The sequence below is a fragment of the Drosophila busckii genome, chromosome 2R, assembly GCF_011750605.1.
Source record: "Drosophila busckii strain San Diego stock center, stock number 13000-0081.31 chromosome 2R, ASM1175060v1, whole genome shotgun sequence".
NCBI classification, from domain to species: Eukaryota; Metazoa; Arthropoda; class Insecta; order Diptera; family Drosophilidae; genus Drosophila; species Drosophila busckii.
Window position 1 is genome coordinate 21,270,374 of NC_046605.1, and position 18,209 is coordinate 21,288,582.

Here is an 18,209-nt window from a genome sequence, read left to right on the forward strand (position 1 = left end):
AGTTTAATACAACTAATATTTATATATATTATTATGTTAAAAGGGACTTAAAAGCTGAAAACTTATTATTAGACAGCGAGTTAAATATTAAGATAGCTGATTTTGGGTTTTCAAACGAGTTTACGCCTGGCTCTAAGCTGGACACATTTTGCGGCAGCCCACCGTATGCTGCACCTGAGCTATTCCAGGGGAAGAAATATGATGGACCGGAAGTGGACGTTTGGTCGCTCGGCGTTATACTATATACGCTAGTGAGCGGTTCCCTGCCTTTTGATGGTTCCACATTGCGTGAACTGCGCGAACGTGTACTCAGAGGCAAATATAGGTATATAAACAATATAATAATATAATTATAGATATTATATATGTATATATATATATATACAGAATTCCATTCTATATGTCAACTGATTGTGAAAATTTGCTGCGCAAGTTTCTAGTACTAAATCCCGCTAAGCGCGCTAGTCTTGAAACAATTATGAGCGATAAATGGATGAATATGGGGTTTGAGGAAGACGAGCTTAAGCCATATATTGAACCAAAACAAGATTTAGCTGATCCCAAGCGGATAGGTAAGACGGGTACTGTATACAAAATTCATTACTAATATTATTAACGAATTGTGTGTTCCGAGTTTTTGCCTGACTTTTTATATACTCTTTATATATAGTTATATTTGCGATTGTTATAAAAATTTTATTTTTACGTATTAATCGTGTAGTGCAATTTTCATTTCCAATTACACCAATGCTTTTATAAGAGATTTATTTTTAGTCTCAATTGAATGTACTTTTAAATTTATATTTCTAAAAGCCTGTAATTTTCCATGTCATAAGCAGCGAGGGTACAAACCGGAGCTCAAATCAAAAATGCAGCCTCAATTCGGCGCAGTGCTTTCAACTTGATGCTAATGATAATATTTCTGATCGGCGAATGGAAGGTGCCACCTCACCAAAATGTAATGCAATCTCCATTTCCAATGGGATAAACGCTATTTTGGGATTGGCGGCAGAAGAACTTTTCATTAATATATTACTCTTTGTTTTCTTTTTTCGCCTTGTGTCTTTTCTTTTCCTCATTTGCAAAATTGAACAAAAAAAAAATACGACTAAACAAATACAGACCGACGGGAAAGAGCTTTAGTATCACTGTGAACGACATCGTAAAAAAATTGCATATCAAGCTGAAATTAAATTTATTTGATTTTACTATATACATACATATACGTTGACGATTGTAAAATGAATATATTTTTAAAAAATCTTAAATATTTTTTCAAAAACTAAATCATTTTATTTACCTTGTTTAAAAATAAAATAATACACTTTGTTCTTATAGTAAAAAACAACATGAAAATTCCAATTAGTTTAAAAAAGGATATAATTTAAAGAAAAATGCACAATGCTTAATATCTATATTTATAAAAAGTATGTATCAAACTTTTTGCTCAAATTTCAAATGTCTATGTGGGATACTTATGAAATTATATATGAAATCAATCTGTGATATAATATAATATAATTTCGTAAGTATCCAAATACACATTGGAATTTGGTGCAAAATGTTTGTACTTTATAAGAAAATATTAAACATTGTATTATATTTTTTAATTCTTTATTAAATTTTGTTAAAATTAGAATATTAACTTATTTACTCCGAAACTAATTATGTGAGAAATCTAATATTTTTGATGAATAACAAAAGCAAAAGATCAGTAATTTACAGAAACGGGATATTATTGATTTAATAAAAGAAAAAGACCATCAAGCAAAAGACCATGCAAAAATACTTATTTGGATAAGGTATACAAAGGTGTTAAAAAGTAATTGGACAAAAGTAAAGTTAAATGTACTCACCATTTGAACTGGAAATGTCTTCAAAATCCCTTTCTAATGGTACCATTGATACCAATATGTCAATATAGTAAAGTAAGTCCAAATGGTAAGTACATTTAACTTTACTTTTGTTCAATTACTTTTGGACACTATTGTATACAAAAAAAAATCTTTATATGTGTGTATTATACGTAGTACATATATATTTAAACATTTAAACATGCACGCACGTGATAGGTGTGTCTCCGGTTTGCGTCCTGAGTCAATGCCAAATAAATATTTCTCAAATCGTTTGATTTTTTTTACAAGGAAATTATTTTTGTTTTTGCATGTTATTGCTGTAAGCTTAACAACATTTTTAACTATGATACGATATAAAGGCTTTTAAGCACACAATTCTTGTAGCTCCAATAACAAGGAAGCCAATAAAATTATTGTAATGAATTTGAATAAATTTATTGTATGCTGCTATACATACGCGTGTGTATAGTACATATGTATGTTGTTAATTAATTGCTAAATCGAACACCTTGCACATTAATCGAAATTTTATTTCGAAATTATACAGAGGCACTAGTCGCCATGGGATATAATCGACAAGAGATTGAGGTGTCGCTAACACAGGTGCGATACGATGATGTCTTTGCCACATATTTGTTACTCGGCCGGAAGAGCTCTGACGTAAGTTATATTATTCATACCATTATAAGCATTAAACTAACTAAGCATGCTTTTTTATTTTTAGCCTGAGAGCGATGGATCACGCTCGGGCTCCTCGCTTTCATTGCGTAACATATCTGGCAACGAAGCTGGAGCAAATCCTGGCAGTACGGCCGTACAGAGCCCCACTCACCGTGGCGTGCATAGAAGTATATCGGCGTCGAGTACTAAGCCTAGTCGTCGAGCCTCGTCTGGTGCGGAAACGTTACGTAAGTCCCGTTGTGGGGCGCGCTGACATTGCAAAATCGGTTGTATTGATTTTTTTATTTGTTAATAACAACAAAATAGGTACAGGACCCACAAATGTAGCCAATCCTACCGCTGCGGCAGCGGCGACCGGTATTGGTGCCGGTAATCCAAGCAATAATTATAATGCTGTTGTCACAGCTGCCGACCGTTCATCAGTGTAAGAAATGCGCAAAAAGCCTAAACTAAAGAAAGCTTCAATAATTGTAAATTTGTAAACTCCTTAGTGGCAGTAACTTCAAGCGCCAAAATACCATCGACGCGGCCACAATTAAGGAAAATACGGCACGACTTGCAGCACAGAATCAGAGACCGGCATCGGCCACCCAAAAGATGCTCACCACAACAGATACATGTAAAACATTCGCTTAATCTACGGCTATAATGTCAGTAATTCATTTTTTAAACGCTTTGCAGCTCTGAATAGTCCAGCGAAACCGCGCACAACCGCTAAATACGATCCCACTAATGGAAATCGGACAGTGAGTGGAACCAGCGGCATTATACCACGCCGTTCTACCACACTGTATGAAAAGACTTCATCGACGGAGAAAACCAATGTTATTCCTGCAGAGACAAAGTACGTACCATATAACAATTATTGCCATTATTTATTTATTTACTAGCCCTTGCTTACTTTTGATTTATTAATTTATTTTGTTGTATTCATTTTGCATCGTATTGCATTGTTACAGCTTAAGGATCAAAGATTCTATTACTGTTGCGGTGCTTTGTCAATTTATTATATTGTAATCAGAGATTTTGTAGACATAAATTAGTTTGTCAGCTAGGGATAAGTTCTCAAAAGTTACAAGTTATTATTTAATATCTTAGTTAACACACACACGAAGTAACATATTTGTTTAGTCAACATATTAACAGTCAGCAGCATAGTATAGTATATATTGACTGTTCTCATGAAAGTTATATTTGCTTGTTTTTTTTTGGTTTTTTTTTTTTTATTTTATTTGATCTGTTGCAAAAACAAAAAAAAAATTGTTGTATACTTTTTAAATTATTTATTTGAAATCCCTGCTGGGTGTCTCTATTTCTGTCTATAAACGTATATCTTTGGTTACGAAGTACTCAGTATTCAAATGAAATAACGAATTAAAAAAAAACAACAAAACTATTTATAATTGTCTACATATGCGTAACCCAGCAGTGGATCTGCAGCTACCGCTGGAAAGGGTCACACTAAAAGCGCGTCTGTCTCAAGTCCTAGACCCTCTACAGACGACTGCGTATCAGTATCAAATGACCTTCTTGGATCGAGGTATACACATCGATAAGTTTGAAATGAACATACGAAAAAGTTAAACATTTTTTTGTTTTTCAATCAATTTGATTTATTTTTATTTTACTGATTGTGGTTCTGTTTGAATCGGCCTCTAATTATGTTATTTGAACATCGAAAAAAATTATATTTATTTTTCAAACTTTCATAAAGTATTTAGACATAGCGCTTAAAAATGACAAAAACCCCAAAGTTCTTTCTGAATTTTTTCTATAGACTTTTGAGAACTAAACACGAAAATATAATAATATAAGACTAGCAATTGGAATAGGTATAGTTTTGATTTAACGACGATGTAAGAAAAATAGCTTTTTCAAGTGATTGCTTATAGTCTGAGTTCTCGTTGCTCACACAGACAGATGGACATGTCTATATCGAATCATTTTGTCTTGCTGATCAAGAATATATATACTAAATTGTGTTTGCCACGCCTCCTTCCCTCTGCTACATCCCTTTTTAATCATTTAGCAAGCTTTTTTTATTTGTAATATTAAAATCGATGCTCTTCCTTTGCTGTATAAATTTCTTTTATAGTTTCATGACTGTGAATACGACTCATAAACCAAATCCATAAACAGCTTGCTAAAAAAATTTCAAAAAGCGCATCCATCCTAATTTATATTGGCTGTGACTTAAGAAACAGTTCTCTTAAAACATTTCATCACTCCCGTATGTGTACTATGTACATATGTTTGAATATCTCTCACATTGACTTTTCTCTGCATGCGCATGATGCTTTTCTGCTGTGCGTCTCAAAATTTCAGAATTTATTTAGGCTCTAACTTCGGATTGCTGTAATGGACTTTTCATGACTCTGGTGCTCTATCCATTTTGTTCTCATTCTGAACATCCGAAATTACTTTGTATATTATTATTATTTCTTTTATTTTGCTGTCAATTCTTGGAACTTATTAAGAACATTTTAAATTTTTTTCGTACTTTATTCCGCATATTAACCGTAATTGATATTTAAGAGCTATTCTTATTTGAATCTTTGTTTTTAATTTTATATTTTCTTAATGTTGACCATACACAACTTCACGTGTAAGGATAAAGCATGGCCAACATTTTTTTTAAATTAAATGCGTTCCATATTTCTAATTGAATGACAAAAATAACTTAAATATAGTCCGTTGATTTTTTAATCAAAAATAAATTAAATGTAATTTCTGTAGACTAGATTTAATTAACTTTAATACAATTGTGTTCTAAAGTCAGAAGAAATAGAACTGCAGCTAGTTGGTCAATATTTTATATACTGATATAGGTATATGATCGCTTGCATAACTGAAGTCTACAAATTCGATAGACCCAAAAAATATATTAATTTAATTTGATACCCCATGCTTGGTAAGTTCATTAAAATATTGTTTTGAGTAAATTATTGTCATGAATGCATAAGAACCAGTTCGCCTTGTTGTTTAGGAATATCCCATTAGGGACTACTTAGACAGTATGATTTCGTGAATTGGTATTAATTGTTATGTAGGAAGAATATTATAAATATTAATTAAACGAATGGTACTTTTACCTATTTCTGTATTTTAGATTGTAGATTGTAATACATTATAATTTTAGTTTGAAATCGCTCTAACATAATGTTTGATCAAATGAATAATGTAAATTTCTTATCTTTTCATGTATTGTACACATTTGAACATTAACGTTTACCTAAACAAAAAAATGTCTAATTTCTCGATAACAACTACACACTACATGAATTCATTCTCTTTGTGTGGCGTGATATATCCGCAATCTACAAATAACACAAAATATAAAAATTATAAATCAAATATTAAATTCACAAACGACCACTACAACCACCACTACCACACCACCACAACCACCTGCGTTATAACTGCAACAAAATTCCTCCGTCTTATCCCGGTTATTATTGCTCTACTATTAAATTTGGTTTATCAAATGCCCCGTAAATCCAACCAAACCGAATAAAAATCAAATGAAAATGAAAACTCAAATATGATTCGAAATTATAACTGAACCTTATTCGAATTTCTGCTCAAATTCAATTTGGATTCGAAACCGAATCGAACAAACTTTGGTGAGTGAAACTGTAATAACTTATATTAAGCGATATTTGATTGTGTTTATAATTATATAATTACGGGGCGTGGCACTGTATACACAAGTCAACAATACAATGAAAATTGTTTTTTTTTCTTTTACTGAATTTTAGTATGGTTGTACTTGTGAATGCATGACAGCTACGCTCCACCTTGCAAATTATTAAAATTAAGTGTGATTTAGTATACATACTTATTTTTTAAATTGTTATACTTATACTCATTCTTGTACTCGTAATTGTAATCATTGGCTGGCATGCGCGATAAAAATATTTGTATGTGCTTAAAGACTTATCAGTTTACATAATTATTTTTATTGTTTTGATTTTTTACGTTTGCTTACCTTCACATTCAAACAGCGGGAAGTATGACATGTGTAGCTTAAAGAGATTATATATAAGAATTGAATTCCATTCCCCTATAATGGTTTATTATTGCATGTCGCAAGCTAAATATGTAACTCATCATTTTAACAAATATAGTGTGAAAACGTAATATCTTCGTTCGTTGTGTTTCACAACTACCGTAATCAAAAGTCATAAGCATTCTTTGATGTTGTGGCACTTGTAATCACACTCATCTCTCTCTCTCTCTCTCTCTCTCTCTCTTTCGCTCTTTCAACCTCATTGTCCTGATATTTTACTTAATGTTAATACTTATTCCGTATATTCACTTTATATATGTATATGAAAATACATATGCTTAATCTTAAATAATGGCAAGTTATTGTTATCAAATAATAAGTATATGGAATCAATCGGCTTTTTAGACTTATAGATAAGCAAAGATAATCTAAAAGTATACTCATAGGTAGGTATACAATTTGCGTTCTCTTCGGTACTCCGATGTAACTGTTAGCGCAATTTATTTTGGGAATCACTGAACTCACTTGGCATGCTCTAATATAAAAAAGCTCATTTTTATATTTAGAAAACATACGTATACATATGTTTATTTTAATGTGCTCTAAGCAACTGTCCCACGAAAAGCTGTACGCTCAACTCTGCTGTATTATAAAAAGGTTGCCGTTATTTTTTTTACAGATGTGCGAATTGGTTTTTTTTAACATTTTCTTTTACTGCATTAATTATTGTTTATTTTAAGCGCTTGTTTTTTTTTTTTTTTGATTGAAAGACTTATATGATTTTTCCCATTCTTTTTTCTTTTCATTTTGTTTTTGTGTTCTATGCATCTACATATGCTTCCGATAATTTATTGGTTGTCGTTGATTGGTGCTGTTCTCAACATAAAACGGATAATAAATCAAACTGCTTGATTCGCGCTGTCTTGTACCCGCCCGTTCACACACATGTATCTGCCCTGTAAATTTGTCGCCATTACATAAATTACACGTCTGATAATTTACCAACTCCATTCAATCCACATCAACAAAACTTTTGTTTTGAATTAAAACGAAATTAAAATTAAAATTGAAATCAAACCAAATTTGAAATATAAACTGATAATCCAATAACGATGTTCATCACTCACACACTTACATCACACACTCACACATATTTTCAATTGATACAAATTTATAATGATATATACTATAAACAAAAAAAAACATTCATTCGTTTTTTCAAAATAATGCAATTCATTGGATTTGAATGTGTACACAAACATTCTTCAACTACGAAACTGAAACTCAATGATTTGAAATCCATTCCATACGCATACTTGTGCATATGCATTGTACTTGTGTACATGTGTGTATATATAGTCTGTTCGATCGACTTAGAATGGCATCGGCTGTTAAATCAAGCAGACACTTTCCAAGGAATGTTCCGTCACGTTCAACCTTTCACTCTGGTGAGTTTTTTTTCATTTATTTTTATTAGTTTTAAATAAAATACCTTAATTTTACTCACAACTCTACTAAAACCACAGAAACAAAAAAGATAACGATAACATTAAACATTTAATAGTCAAATAATAAAAGCTAATTTCGTTAAGAACACTTTTTTTTTTTTATCATTTAAACAACATTATTGAAATGATAATTTGTTTGTATAAACATTGTTCCTACATGTGCACACACATTCAAAGCAACCCAAAAAATTTAAATAGTTACAAATTATTTCTCGTCTAAGTTCGCTTCTCATTTGCTGCATTTTACCTATCTTAAATGTTTGAATTATGCACGTTTTAAATAAATGTATAGTTATGTTGTGTTTTACTCTATACAACTAATAATTGAAAAGAAATGTGTATAATAATGTTATAAAACATATGCCAAATTCACAATTATATAATACAATGTATATAATATTAATATATATATCTAAATATTTATAAGATTAGAGTATTTTTAATGTACAGTAGAGTATAGTACCAGTACAGCTGCTAAACGAATAATAGCACCACTATATTCAAATTATATTTAGGACTATATTTAAATTCAAAACAAAAATATGAGGGTGGACGTTTTTAACGTTATTAGCAAAATATTAAAATCAAAAAAAAAAACAAAAAATTGAGTGATAAAAAGATTACCGAATAAAAGTTAAGCGGTGCGAACTTTTTTATACACATTAATTTTTTATAAATATGTCAGTGTATAAACAGCGGCCTTGGAAGGTGCTTATGCAAATATTAAGTAATTAAAAAATATTAAAAACTTTGAAATAAATCACAAATACGCTTTGTTATGTTTTCGAGCGATGCTGAAAATTTCTCAACGATCGGATAAATAACTTACGAATTATTTAATTTTAAATATAGACTGCGGGCTGTGCTTTTTGCGCCATAGAAAGTCAGGAGTTCTGACGCTTAAGCGAAAACAAACTGTGACGCGTTGGCCGTTTTGTTTGTTTTTTGATGCACCTTTTTTCTTGTTTACCTAGCATTCTGCATACATTGCATAAATTAAAGTGAATTGTTTACAAAGCACTGTTTATTCAGGCAATAATCGTCTGCTGCTGCGGGTCTCTAACTTATTTTTGAGCAGTATAAGACTTCGAAAGATACTCTATCAAATTAAATTTGAGTTTTGGTAGGTTTTCAAATACTTGCACATGACATACATACATACTTTTGGTCAACTCCTCTACAGGTGTTACTGCTTAATTTGAACATGTTGACCAACTGGACAATTCTCATTAAATAACTTTACTGATCGTTTACGTATAACGGTTAAAGTAGTTAAAACCAAGTAATACTTAACCCAAGAATATGACAAAAATATATGTTTTGACAATTATTTAATTATTATATTTTTTTTATTTAATTACACTTACTGAATTATAGCTTGAGGTGCTGGATTTTTGATAGTAAAAAAATAAAATGTAAAAGTGGTGCTATTATGTATGTCATGTACTGTACATTACTTGAAAAAATATAAACCATACTTATAGCTTAAAAGTACACGATATTTAGCATTTATACAGTATTTCTATGTAAACTAATGAGCTAGTACATAGATTGTATGTTTAAGGTGTATTGGATTGTGTGCTAAAACTAGATATTATTATAGGTCAAACCAGAGCACGGAACAATACAGCGTTAGAATACTCGGGAGCAAGTGGAGCTTCTGGAGATTCACCGCATCCGGGTCGCATGAGCTTTTTTTCAAAACTTTCCTCACGTTTTAGCAAACGGTAAGTGTTTAATTTATTGTATAATAAAATAGAGATACTCGTTTCTGTTTTCATTTCTTCTGTTAACGAATAGTACAAGAAAAGCAAATGCAGTTTAAAATCCATTATATATATTCTTCGTTTATTTTATATAAATTAAATCAATAACAAAAATGCATTTTTTAATTTTTCATTTAATTTATTTTTTTTTTTTTTTGCTAGTTTTCCTTTGTTTCTATATTTTGTGTTCCACAAAGCTCTTATTTTGCATTAAATAGTTGCATATCTACACATACACAATATAGAATATGTATGTGTTTATGTTTTGTACTATATATCCGTTTTGATGAATGATTGTAAGGTGCGCCAGAAGAGCCCTTCAAATCAAAGAATTCATAAACTACCAATAGATACGCATAAGTCTTCGATCCTCTCCACCACTACTTCCACATTTAAGATTAAAAATACATTTGTTCTATTTTCTTGTGAACCAAAACAAGTTTGTAAGAAACAAATTTACAAGTTTAAAGTTTTAACATTAGAAATTTTTTTTAGCATTTTCTATAATCCAGAATCTTATTGATATATCAATTAACCCTGGTTTTCCAAAAAGTTTTTACTAGTTCTGAACTGTTTTTCAAAGTGAGAGTACAAACATGCACAAATTATAGCTTTATAATTAATTGTAATTTATTGGAACTTTAAAATGCGCTCAACAACTTGAGTTAAAGTATGAAGATTTTGGGGAGTAGTGATTTTGCATGCTATGAATGTATTTCTTTATTATTAAATCATTAAATTTTTAATATTTGTTTTTTAGTTTCCACTAATAATTATACATTTATGTTTTGTTGATGGAATTTGTTTGTTTATGTTATGTTTTTATTTATTTCACTTTAACTAACAGTCTTCAAAACAAAAACGAAAAAAAAAACACCAATAATAAATAACGAATATATAATAATGACAAAAGTACATAACAAACATAAGGAAAGTATGTAAATACCATTGAGCACACAGAATACTTTTACATGTATATTGTGCGGAAACAATTGAATTGGTTATTAACTGATACATAAATCAGTATTATTAGACATTATTTAGTTACATACATATCTAATGACTAAAAACCCCCTTTTAATAGGGGTAAAATAACTAAAATATAAATAAAAAGAAGCTCTGATCAGCTCAATTCAAAGATTCGGATACAAAACAAATACAAAACTACGCATACATACATGCATACATATACTGTGACAACGTGTATAAAATTATGAAATCATACTTGTTACAAGTATGCGTGCAGCATATAACCATATAAACAAGATCTGTCTGTTCCTTTAAAGGTTATCTATATTTCTATCAATCTCACGCGCTCTCCGTCACTCTTGAGTTTTTTCGCTTTTATTGTGGCCACGCTTTAGTTTAACAATTACATATGTATAACCATCTATTTTTGTATATATACATGGATCACCCCATGCAATTAGGAATCCATCAATGTTCTTATCGATTATTTTTCATTTGCAGTCAACTTAAAATGATAAATTTATTAAAAAAGCAACAAATAAGTAAAAAAAAATCTTGCGTTTACTTTTCTTTTGCAATTTCGATTATAGTTGAAAGAGAATACTATGTTTTATTTCCTTCCATTTTTCCGTTGTTTTCTTTTTAATTCTTATCTGTCTTTTTCACTTCATTTCTCGTATGTTTTTCACCCATTATTAATATTTTTTCCAGCCGTGAATAATTTGTTTAAATTTTTTCTTTAATTTTAGGCCAAACCAGTAATTAACAAAACAAGCATTAACTACTTCTTGTTAATAGTTCTAAAACTGAAACAAAACGATTCCCCGTTATGTAAACTCACGCGCATGACGGAGAGATATACAGATATAAACAGAGATACAGAACAGATCAGATCCCCAGACACAGATCAGATCAAAAATATCACTGAAATCACAGATATACATTAACAGATCAAATCGGATCGTTTCAGTTCGTTTCGGTTCGCTTCCTACTTCCGATTCGTATCCCCCTCCATAAAGAACATCGATAACGTTGAGTTCCGTTACGTTAAAAATAAAACCGAAATAACTAAATCTAATGCAAAAACACAAAAAAATACAAAATAAGAAGTAAAGTTAATAAACAAAAATGCGCGCTTATGTTTTAAATGCATACGATTATTATTAACTAATTATACATACACATTTATACAAATAAAAAATACATGCACTTATGATTACAACTATAAAAATGAGAAAGAAATCAATAAGCGGAAAGAAGGAAAATCATAGAAAAACCAAACAAGAACAATAAAATATGCGTTGTTTTCATTTGGAAGTTCATTAAATTTAAACAAGAAAGAAACCATATTATATAAGAAAATTTTTTAATTTCGCAATCTATAAACTATTACTGCTATCCACTGCTATCACCCTACTTCATTTTTGTCTAAGTGCAATGCTACCTAAAATATTATTAATATTAATTATAATAATAATAATTAATAATTTCTTCACATCAAGAAAGTATATAAATAAATAAAAATAATAAAGAAATCACCAAAATAAATACAGTTGAATTGAGTTTAAATCTATGAATTACAATTAATGAAACTCTGTACCATGTATGTATGAAAACGTGTTTGTATTTGTATTTTAACTGTTGCCGATAATCACATACAATCTAAAAAATAATATAAATAATACATTTAAAAACATTTATATATACAATATACAATATATATATATATATGAATTAACAATTTTGCAAGTGACCATTTTATTTGTACAAATAATTATTTATAAAGCGTGTTAGCGGACACATTCAGTGGTCTGATTAGTTATGTATATTAAGTTAAAGAAATAACATAATTAAATAAATTTATCATTCAATTATTTCACCACCAATTTTGTATGAAAATCATGTGAGAATTATCAGAAATTAAATTAAGATTGTTCGAAGCGAACATGAATTTCACTAAATAAAAATGTTTACATGCTACTAGGCTACTAGGGGTTACAACTGTAAAGGTACATGATCATGATTATATCATGATCTCAACGAGTAAAATGTATTGTAAGATTAGTAAATTGGATTCTCGAAAGGATTGAATTGGATTGGATTGGAATAGCCGATAAAAGTATTGCAAAAAAAAAAAAAAAACAAGGATCATCTCTGGTATCAGCTTATTATAACTGATTAATATGTGTATATACACATATTTTATTTTAATTTTTAAATAAACGAAAAAAAAATTAGTTTGGAATTGAAAAAAACTATTACAAATATTGTTAAATCTAAATGAAATACAATTTTTTTTTAGTACGAACACTACGGAAGAAGCAGCTAAGCCGCGAGTTTTACGTTTCACCTGGTCCATGAAGACAACATCCCCGTTAATGCCCGATCAGATAATGCAAAAGATACGTGAAGTGCTTGATCAAAATAATTGTGACTATGAGCAGCGCGAACGGTAATTATTTTGAGTCACTATTTATTTTATATACATGCAATTATAAAAATTTTATACATTTTCATCTTATTTTAGATTTGTGTTGTGGTGTGTACATGGAGATCCCAATACAGATTCATTAGTACAGTGGGAAATTGAGGTTTGTAAGCTACCCCGACTCTCTTTAAATGGCGTACGCTTCAAACGTATTTCTGGTAAGTAAATAAAATTTTGTAAAATTTCTTTAAAGAAGCATAATTTAAAATTCTTATTTTATTGCAGGCACTAGCATTGGATTCAAGAACATTGCGTCTCGCATTGCTTTTGATCTACGCCTGTGACTCAACAAAACAATGAACGAGGCCATTTCAGCCACCGCCAATGACACAACCACCTTTACTGCCAACCCGCATATGACCAGAGGCAGCTGCAAGTTATCCCGACAGAGTCATCAGAGATCGTTGCGACCTAGAAAAAAAGTTACGAAAAGTGATAGACAACAAAAGCGCGTTACCATCAATTTTTCAAACGTACTTGTCCTTTACCTCCAATGAGACCTTGAAGTCACATCCTCCTCATCTTCTTGAGGATGGTGTAGAGCTCAATCCCATTGATCTAATATTAGAAGAGGATGAAGAGAGACCCAGTGTCTCTGTTAAATCAGTATCAGGAAAGTATACAGTTGCTGGCTCTGGCGTTAGCGAAGTATGCATTGAAAGCAAATCGGCTGGTGTTTGTAAGCTGAAGTCGAGAAGTGACAGTGGCGGTGGAAGTCGCTTGAAAAGAAACATCAAGAATACAGGTAGCTTGATAGTGCGCAAATTGACATCAACCTCCAGGCATGCAGGGGAAATAGACCGCACAAATTAGAAGCCATCGGTTTAGAAAGGACAGGATGACTGGCATAATGATAAGACGATATGTATCAATACTAGGAATAAGGACACACCAAACACCAAACAAAATGTATCAATGTTCCGCACCACAACCCTATGAATACATAAAAAGTATACATATACATAAATTATAATAGCAATGGGGCTTAACGGGGACTCATAAATAGCTGTTATCATTTGGCTCCAAGCATAAACTAAAATACATACACATAGACAAACACAAACATAAAACAAACACATATACAAACAATATACACACAGTGACACCATAAATAACTAGCTTAGAATCTCAAGTTATTATTAAAAGGTTAACATTTATTCATTGATCTAACGCGTATTAAATATATATTATAATAATAAAAGCAAAATCAAGAACAATCACGCAGTCAACATTTAAACTGATATCGTTCATGCTAGATATCATTAATGCTAGACCGCATAGTTGAAGGGCATACACCGTTTTAAATTTAATAAAAAGAAAATAACTGTAAAACTGCATTTTTGAACCCAGTGGCAATAGTGACGACGAATTAAAAATATGTTATAAGAGTGTAAAACCATTTGTATATGAATTTAAATTCTTCTTTTGGAGCTTGTATGTGTAGGTTGGTGCTTTTATCAGATTTTTATTGTCAAGTATTTTAAAAATAGAATCAATCGTCTTTTGAGTTTGCTCACTTTTGAAATTGCACTTTTGACGGTAACCAAACCAAGAAACATTTGAGAGTAAACATACTCATTGTACGCAGTGTACAAATATAATAGGTAGATTGCCTTCGGTCTTTTCTAAAAACCTTATGATGTTTTAAATTTTTTTATTAGTTAGTGTCGCGAGAAATTTCGTTTTGTTTTTAAGTTTATTCACCAGTCAAAGATAGCAGCTTCAAATATATACGAAGAGAGTTGCCAAAGTTAACGATATATGGTACTAAAACTGATTTGATACGACTAGAAAGTGCCCGTAAGCTGTAGAGACTTAAAGCATATTTATATATTCTCTGAAAAAACTCTATATACAGTTATATAAACGGCAAGAAATCTGTTATAAAAAAACATAATTGAAAAATACAGATATTAAATGTGTTATTTATAATCAAACAAAATAAAATATGCAAATCCTACAAAAACAAATTTTTTTAAAAACAGTTTTGAAATGACTGCTGTAAGTATATAAGTTATTTACTTGAGTTTTGTTCTTGTTTATTGATCATATCAGACTAAAAGCTAAGAACAATGAATTCTTAAATGTGATAATCTAATTTATTTTCATTTCAAAGGTCCCAGTATACTTGAGATAGTGAATTCTATATTAAATAACTTTGGTTACTGCATAGAGGAAGAAAAGTCTGTAATAGTGACGGACCGATGCTTCAGTAGGATAGCTGCCTTCCAAGATAGCCAAAAATCAGGTTCCTGACCTTGTAAGCAAATGTAGCAAACTAGTAAAATACTTTAGAAAGTCTTTTGCAATTCCAACCTATTCCTCTTACCTTAAAAAGTCTACCTACCTTAATGGGAAACCATTTACTATTTATTAAAGTTATTGGAACATAAACATAAAAATAACAGCCATAATCGAAACAATTAATGTAAAAAATATATGTACTTTCAAGAATTCCATTTTTTAGAAAATTACGGAAATGTTTCACTGCGGATACAAATGATAATGACTGTATGTGGTGAGTCGCTGGCAAAAATCAGGCAACTTCACCCATAGTAAGCACATAAATAAGTGCACAAATTTAATCCAGCGGCCCACTGTAATCGATCGTTGCAGCTGTGTTAGAGAGTCTGTTGTCGAGAGATCACTGTAAGCCATGGTAGAATAATACAAGGTAGCGGACTGCGCTCTTCGATTTGAGTGTTTGGGTACTCCAGCTGTCCGGTACCTTGTATTATTCCACCATGCCACCAAGCCGTCTGCACTGATCACCTTTAGAACACAAGAGTTTGACGTTTTTTATACACTTTGACATTTTTGTAAAAAATGGAAAAGGGTATATTGAAATTGTGCAAATGTATGTAACAGGGAGAGGCTTGGCAGACGCATAAATGATAAATCATTCTTGATCAGCTCGACGAGCTGAGTTGATATAGCCATGTCCGTCTGTCCGTCCGTCCGTCTGTATGAGTGCTTGTTCCTCAGCAACTATAAGAGCAGTGACGAAGCCAAATTTGGATGTGTGCGTCCTATATCCAGGCACTACGCTTTTATTTACTTTTTTTTTATTTCCTCCCCCTCCTCCCAGAAACCTCTGAAATATATAGCGCAAACTTGGGTCCTTCTTATCTCCAAGTGTCGATCTTCAGATAGATAAGAGTCTTAGTAAAGAATCTGAGAAATAAGAGATGCACTCATTGACATATTGGCTGCTCCAGTATGTTTTGCGATTGTGAAAATTCAGAACGGATACGTGGGATAAAAAACTAGAAGATTGAATAGAACATTATCAACTGGTGGTATATTGTAGCAGGGGCTGCACGTGCTGACGCGGGTCTCCAACGAAACCTTGTCTCGCTAGAACACTGACGCAGTGGCCGGGCACCGTCGCGTTGGCTGAGTCGCTCTCTGCGTGCCAATGCAGCAAACCAATCCGTCGAAAGGCTGTGACAGCGCGTCCGGTCGATCTTTTGTGTGCTGATATGTGTTGTACGTGTACGTATGCTGTGTTGCGCGATGCTCCCGTGTCCACAGGTTAATGTAAGAAGCAAGTTGGGTTGTACGATCACGCGAAAGCTGTGTTAAACCCCTGATCCCTTATAGTGTGTGTGGACTCTATGATGCTTGAATTTCTGATGGCAAAACACTCATTTCTCGTGACACATTAATTGAGTTCACACGTAGACGCACCTCGTCTGATCTTCAGCCGCCTGCATGATACGATTCAGCTTGTCTGTAGCATCAGATGATCATACACTAATGATCTGTAGCTGTTGTCAGTCGGTATACGCTCGATCACTGTGGCTTGTCAATACTTGCTGATTACTGCTCCGAATGTCACGTAAGTAACGCAGAGTGGAGAATGTTCCAGCCTATCCTAATACTCGTCTTTCTTGGAATTTAATGTGGAAAACGTAACATGCTCATAATTCTTTATAGTATTGAGTTATCGCCTGCTAGTTGTATTGATAAAACAACATTTAATGTGTTAGAATACAATACTATAACAACAGCGTGAGGAGTAGATAGAATTAAATGTTTAATGTAGCAAAGGAATAAAATCAACTTAATGAGTTGCAGGAAGGGATGTTTAAGCGACTCGGCCGAACCAAAACACTGTAAAGTCATTGGCACCAAGACGAATCACACGCTAGGAATAGAACAGGTCTACGAGCTTTCAGTATCTTCTCCCCAGAAGCGGAGATGTCACGCATGATTAGTATGAGATCGTGTGGCAGCTTTCTAGAGATCGCAATGCAAAAGTCACTAATTTAATCCCATAAAGAGGACATTACTTGACACAACATTCTCAGAACTCGTGGCACATAAGACGCACCGCAGCTAGTACTCTATATATCCTCTCAAACTCGCACGATTGCATAACAAAGGCTAATGTCTCAGTGGACTAGAGTTAGACATAATGGCCTCGCCATTAAGTAATACATACATAACCTAAACTAATCATTCTACACGAGCTGATCGTGTAAGTAGTAATCAGTAGTATTAGAACACAATACAGGTTTGGTGAGCGTCATAATTAATAACTTGTTATGGTGTAGTCCATCCGGCTACTCGTCGAGTATATTCGCGGAAGTGTGAAGAACATATAAGATAAAGTATAAGTCTAGATACGTCATCTTAAAGCCAGCAGCGAAAGGCAGCTCAACGTACGCGTCTGCTAGCTGTTCTCAATGCCAGCTGTTGTGAGCTTTGGTGCGTTTAAGCTCAACAGTTAACAAGCATGCTCAATATTAGATACTCAGTAGAATTATCTAGCGGATTTTATGATTTACCGCAGACGTCTGCGTGCGTGTGCAAAAAAGACATCCTCCAGCTGCGGTTCTTTAGTGGAGCAGACAACCAGATTATATGGAAATGACGTACTGGCGGCTATTCGGAGCATACTTAAATCGTCTCAACACCTGCATCGTC

General features: G+C 32.1%; 2 protein-coding genes across 22 annotated transcripts in view; both read left to right on the plus strand.

Moving 5' to 3' along the window:
- The window catches only part of LOC108596139 (MAP/microtubule affinity-regulating kinase 3), a 35,479-nt gene extending 21,748 nt beyond the window's left edge, over positions 1–13,731 (plus strand). For 2 of the 21 annotated variants that reach the window (XM_017981620.1, XM_017981607.2), the window contains exons 4-16: positions 44–325; positions 388–581; positions 2,404–2,516; positions 2,581–2,764; positions 2,844–2,961; positions 3,029–3,156; positions 3,219–3,381; positions 3,964–4,077; positions 7,924–7,994; positions 9,658–9,781; positions 13,092–13,241; positions 13,317–13,435; positions 13,503–13,731. In XM_017981620.1, coding sequence (XP_017837109.1) covers positions 44–325; positions 388–581; positions 2,404–2,516; positions 2,581–2,764; positions 2,844–2,961; positions 3,029–3,156; positions 3,219–3,381; positions 3,964–4,077; positions 7,924–7,994; positions 9,658–9,781; positions 13,092–13,241; positions 13,317–13,435; positions 13,503–13,561 — 1,819 coding nt within the window. In that variant the 3' untranslated portion in view covers positions 13,562–13,731. Of the gene's footprint in view, positions 1–43; positions 326–387; positions 582–839; positions 959–1,122; positions 1,159–2,403; positions 2,517–2,580; positions 2,765–2,843; positions 2,962–3,028; positions 3,157–3,218; positions 3,382–3,963; positions 4,078–7,905; positions 7,995–9,657; positions 9,782–11,538; positions 11,908–13,091; positions 13,242–13,316; positions 13,436–13,502 lie in introns of those variants that run through there. The other 19 variants (XM_017981621.1, XM_017981609.2, XM_017981624.1 and 16 more) reach the window with 17 other exon arrangements.
- On the plus strand, positions 13,638–14,154 carry LOC108594956 (the record flags this gene model as incomplete). The annotated part of the gene is made up of 1 exon (XM_017980089.1): positions 13,638–14,154. A coding segment is annotated over one exon (453 nt), but the record flags the coding sequence as incomplete, so codon positions are not given.
- Positions 14,155–18,209: the final 4,055 nt, after the last annotated feature.